We start from the raw sequence: 6,031 nt of genomic DNA on the forward strand, positions 1-6,031 counted from the left end.
AGCTAAGAAGCATTTTTAGTGAAAATAACGGGCAAGCTATGGAGGACCCATAGTTCAAATTCCAGCCGGTTCCAGCTGAATCGGCCGAAGGTGGTCCGAATTGCCGAGAGTAGCTACGAGGGTCGGAAATGCATGCTTTTGGCGACCATCCGTAAAATAGGGTCTACTTTGAGATAGACATGGAATGGCGCCGTTTGGGGTGCCCCTCCTTGTAGCCGCTTCACGAAAAACGCATGTCTTTTGCATTCAAAAAATGAAAAACGGTTTTTTTGTTAAACAAGTTGGAACCTCGCTTTGGCAACATTGTTTGCCATCACAAGACGGAGGCATGTGCCCAATTTGGGCATATTATCAGAAACTATTCAACGGATGCGGCCATATCATTGCTAGTTTGGCTTGAAAGCCATGAATCTTCGTTCATGGTAGGTCGTTTTTGAGAACACTTTTTCAAGAAAACGCCGGTATTGCAAGTTTAGTATTTTTTCTAGTTGGTAGGCCACATTTGATGATGTGAAGCGGAGGTCTCCCATTTTTTTGATTTTTTTTGAATTTTTTATGGTGTTTTCAAAAACCGACCGTCGTCGTGGCGGCCGTCCGTGGCTAGGGTTTGAGCCGTGCAAATCTGTTGTCGATTCTGTGATGAAATGCCTACCTGTGAAGCTAAAAAGCATTTTTAGTGAAAATAACGGGCAAGCTATGGAGGACCCACAGTTCAAATTCCAGCCGGTTCCAGCTGAATCGGCCGAAGGTGGTCCGAATTGCCGGGAGTAGCTACGAGGGTCGGAAATGCATGCTTTTTGGCGACCGTCCGTAAAATAGGGTCTACTTTGAGATAGACATGGAATGGCGCCGTTTGGGGTGCCCCTCCTTGTAGCCGCTTCACGAAAAACGCATGTCTTTTGCATTTAAAAAATGAAAAACGGTTTTTTTGTTAAACAAGTTGGAACCTCGCTTTGGCAACATTGTTTGCCATCACAAGATGGAGGCATGCGCCCAATTTGGGCATATTATCAGAAACTATTCAACGGATGCGGCCATATCATTGCTAGTTTGGTTTGAAAGCCATGAATCTTCGTTCATGGTAGGTCGTTTTTGAGAACACTTTTTCAACAAAACGCTGGTATTGCAAGTTTAGTATTTTTGCTAGTTGGTAGGCCACATTTGATGATGTGACGCGAAGGTCTCCCATTTTTTGATTTTTTTGAATTTTTTACGGTGTTTTCAAAAACCGGCCGATTTCGTCGCGGCGACCGTCCGTGGCTAGGGTTTGAGCCGTGCAAATCTATTGTCGATTCTGTGATGAAATGCCTACATGTGAAGCTAAAAAGAATTTTTAGTGAAAATAACGGGCAAGCTATGGAGGACCCGCAGTTCAAATTCCAGCCGGTTCCAGCTGAATCGGCCGAAGGTGGTCCGAATTGCCGGGAGTAGCTACGAGGGTCGGAAATGCATGCTTTTTGGCGACCGTCCGTAAAATAGGGTCTACTTTGAGATAGACATGGAATGGCGCCATTTGGGGTGCCCCTCCTTGTAGCCGCTTCACGAAAAATGCATGTCTTTTGCATTCGAAAAATGAAAAACGGTTTTTGAATTTCAGTTTTGCTAAAGCACATCTGGATGTGCCATAAGTATTGCACATCTAAGTCCTATGGCATTGATCTTACGTCGAGATTCGTGTGGATATTTTCCTTTTTCTTTTTTCTTTTCTCTTTATGCTTGATTCACTCACTTAGATGTGCAATAACTAGAGCACATCTAGATGTGCCCTAGACACACCCTTTGAATTTTTACGGTGTTTTCAAAAACCGGCGGATTTAGTCAAGGCGGTCGTCCGTGGCTAGGGTTTGAGTCATGTTTTTAGCATTCAAAAAATGAAACTTATATTGTTTCATACATGAGCATGCACAGAAACCCATAATTTTATCTTTCATCCATGAGCATGCATAAAAAATTTCAATTCCCATCAATTACCAAACTGAATATTCATTGTTAAAAACATGACTTGTTTAGATGACACTGTCATACAGCATCCATGAGCATGCACAAAATTAAACCTGGCATACTTAACATTGACATGTTCATATTACACTAACAAGCTTAAACCTAACATGCTGAACACCTTCTTAACACCTTCACTCCTCCTTCTTCTCCTTCATCAACCTGATGCGCTCAGAGTGGCGAATCCCAACGCGGATGTACTCCTCTACCACAATTGGCATGGTCCTGTCGCCAAGCTGTGGGATTGCAGGCGCCGCCACCATCGCGAGGTCGTCGTCCGCCACCACCATCGCGAGGTCGTCGTCCGCCACCACCATAGCAAGGTCGTCGTCCGCCACCACCATAGCAAGGTCGTCATCCGCCACCACCATAGCAGGGTCGTTGTCAGCCACCACCATAGCATGTTCGTCGTCAGCCAGAATAGGCTGCTCCTCGTCATCCCCGCTCTGCTCATCATCCCCGCTCTGCTCCTCGTCGTCATCCTCGCTCTGCTCCTCGTCATCCCCACTGCTGCTCCCATTGCCTGGCCAAATGCAACAAAGTGTGAACATGGTGTTGTTGTCGTGCAGGTAGAGGAAGCCAAAAGGACAGGAAGAAGAGAGGCAGAGAGCTTACTGGCATCGTCGTCGTGCTGGTAGTACATGCGGCACATGGTGTTGTCGAACATCTTCACGGTGAACATGGCGTCGCCGTCGTAGCGGAAGACAATGAAGTACCCGAGCTGTAGCTCATGGGCGCAGGAGAAATGCTCCCAAACGGGCCCTAGGTACATGTGGCCTTCACCATCAAACATCACCAACACTTCCCACAGCCTGTGAAGCCCGCTGCCGGCCTCCCGCAGCTTCACTTTGTGGGGCTCATGGCCGGCGAGCATCTTCGCAAACTTGTCAGGCAGCCTCTGTAGCGAGGGTCAAGCAGTGGTTAATTGTGGCAATCAAGCACTAGACAGCAAAGTGATGATAAAGAAATGAGTGATGATAAACATACCTGCCTACTGCAAGATTTCTCAATTACGATCTCGAAGAACTCGAAACCTTCCAAGCCAGCCATCTCACTTATCTGAAAAGCAGCATTGTAAATTAAACAAGCACATCAACATCAATAGCATAGTAAACTAACACTAAAACAAGCACATCAACATCAACAGCAACAACAACATCATCAGGTGACCACCAACAGCAACAACACTAAAATCTACTATAAATTGACCAGAACACAGCAATATAAATTGACCAGAACCATATCTACTATAAATTGACCAGAACCATATCTATTATAAATGGACCAATAGTGTACAGCAAAACAACAGTTTCAATATTACAATAGAAAGAAGTCTCAGGTTTATCAAGCACAGCAAAACAACAGTGTGACTGAAGAAAATTATAGCAGGAAATACTTCATGCATCATCAATACATTATGATCATTTGAGCTAGCATGATCACATTACATGATGCACACATATGCAAACTTCTATGAATATAACATCAAAACAGAAAAAACAAGAGATCAAGAAAATCTTAGCAGTGCAAACACCTAGATAGAATTGTATTTGTACACATCAGAACATAAGCACCAACATAGCAATGCTTAGCATGATCACATTGTATTTGTACACCTACATAGCAGTGATTAGCCACTCGGGTAAAACATTACAAAAAGAAAAACAAATTAGAACACACTAGTGTCTCACTGCCTCAATATAATCCTCTTGCCAGTTGCTTCAATGCAACAACACATCCATTTGTTTGTGATGCCTCCAGTTTCTCAAGATAAAACTAGCAGCATCCAACATGCTTTGGCATTCATCTCTTGATCGTCAAAATAAACCATACAGAATTCCACAAAAAAAAAATTAGAGACCGCAGCCCATGATTCTAGGCAAAAGAAACAACAATGTGTACAGAGACAAGCTTCTTTTTCACTTAATATTCAGAATATGCCAGATACACCCAAGGACAAACATGCATTACAACTTATCTTAAGAGAATTAACTACTGTACAAATGCAGTTCATATGTACAAATGGACAATGAAGCCCTGCTATGACGACAACACTGGATGATGAAGGACCTGGACAACACTGGTTAAAGCAAGCCATAGTAATAACTCACCTCCAATGCTATATTAGCTGGAAAGGAGCATCTATCTATTAAAGAACATCTGTGAGGAAACATAATCCAATCCCTAATAATCCAACCTAATCTAATCTAATGCAGTCCCAATCAAACCCTAACCAAATCAAACCCTAATCTAATCCAATCCCTATCTAATCTAATCCAATCTAGGCGACGGCAAGAACCCTAATCTAACCAGTAGCAGAAAACTAATCCAACCAGGAAGGAGAGAGAGAGGAAGGATGCATACCTCGAGAGAGAGAGGAAGGAGTCGGCGGCGGTGGGAGAGGAAGGAGCCGGCGGTGGTGGGGAGGCCAGCGGTGGGAGAGGAAGGAGCCGGCAGCGGTGGGCGGCGTCGTCGATGGAGAGGAGGAGCGGGTCGAGTGGTGAGGAGAAGTGGGGAAAAGAGAGGGAGCAGGTCCACTTATCAGCGAGTTTGGTGTTTGCTACGTGACTGGTTTGATATATTAAAAAGGGTGGGCATAGATTACAAAACCAACAACCTCTTCCTAGCCCAGTGGTCGAAACACAGTGAGATAAGCGCACGGTCGTGGGTTCGAGCCCCCGCACGCGCATATTTTTTGGCCACGCGCATATTTGTGGTAGCTTGGGTACAATAGCAAAATGGCCCACTTGTCAGCGAGTGGGTCGAGTGGCCCACTTGTCAGTGAGGTGTGTGCTTCATACTTGACTAGTTTGATATATTCAAAAAGGTTGGCATAGAGTGGAAGACTAATAGCCTCGTCCTAGCCCAGTGGTAGAAACATAGTGAAACAAGCGCACGGTCGTGGGTTCGAGTCCCCACTGGTGCATATTTTTTTGCTCACAATGAAATGGGTTCAGTTGAAGCACAATTCAGTTAAAATAGCATATTCAGTTCTGACCAAAATTCAGTTAAAATAGCATCTACAAGACAACATTCTGACCAAAACAATTACAAGATGATCACAACAACTACTAAATGATCACAACAACTACAAGACAACATTCTGACCAAAACTTGAACTAAAGATGTTCAAAAAAATCTTCTGTATGATCATTTTGCAATCTTTTGCATTACAAGACAACATTTTGACAGCAAGCATAACAGCTACAATAACATCTCAATTCAGGTCAAAACAGCAAGCATAACATCTCAATTTTGCTGCTGGAATCTTAAAGCACTGTGAATCAGGATAACTACATCACTATTGCTACAACCATCAGGATCATCATTTTGCTACAACCATCAGGATCATCATCTTGCTACAACCATCAGGATCATCATTTTGCTCCTAGAATCTTCAAGGATTTTTCTACCTGGAGAGAAGATTGATCACATCAGGTCACCAGTCCCATAGATACCAAAACAAAGAACATTAAGTAATAGTATTTACCTTTGCCAGTCCATTCGCTACTCATCATCGTTGATACGAAAACAAGGAACTCTATGCCCACTCTTGTTTTCCTCATCATCACTACAATATTGCAGCATAGTATGATCAGTTCGGTTTTCCTCATCCTCACTTTCATGTCCATCCTCTACCACCTTTCTTCTTTTCTTGATGCCTTCAACTGTTGCAGCACCAATGATCACACGTTCCCGGTCCCTTCGCACTCTGCTTTGCACCGAAACTTCCATAGAGTCATCATCAGCTTGCAACGGAACTTCCGTAGAGTCATCATCTTGGTATGTTAGTCCACCATCACCGGGGCCCTTTTCCACTTCAGTTTCAGTCACACTCCACAAGTGTCTGTGCTGAAAGTTTTGCACAACTCGCCATTTTCCATGCAAAAGAGTGTCTGGCAGATAAAACACCATTGTTGCTTGTGTTGTTAGAATAAAGGGATCACTCTTATACCAGCACCTTGCAGTGTTGCTGCTTTTGAAGTGGCCATCATATTTGACAAAAGAGTCTCTCCTCTTCTTGCTGCCAAGC

At 43.8% G+C, this 6,031-nt stretch overlaps 1 protein-coding gene across 1 annotated transcript; it reads right to left on the reverse strand.

Moving 5' to 3' along the window:
• Window positions 1-2,059: 2,059 nt before the first annotated feature.
• Window positions 2,060-3,066, reverse strand: LOC147983778 (uncharacterized). Its single transcript, XM_087539593.1, has 3 exons — window positions 2,986-3,066; window positions 2,614-2,896; window positions 2,060-2,521 (listed from the first exon to the last, which is right to left on the reverse strand). Exons 1-3 carry the CDS (start codon window positions 3,046-3,048, stop codon window positions 2,133-2,135), a joined length of 735 nt encoding a protein of 244 aa, XP_087395719.1. The 5' UTR covers window positions 3,049-3,066; the 3' UTR covers window positions 2,060-2,132.
• Window positions 3,067-6,031: the final 2,965 nt, after the last annotated feature.

Source organism: Triticum urartu, chromosome 2A, assembly GCF_056163025.1.
Source record: "Triticum urartu cultivar PI428250 chromosome 2A, HENAU_Tu73, whole genome shotgun sequence".
Classification (NCBI taxonomy): domain Eukaryota; kingdom Viridiplantae; phylum Streptophyta; class Magnoliopsida; order Poales; family Poaceae; genus Triticum; species Triticum urartu.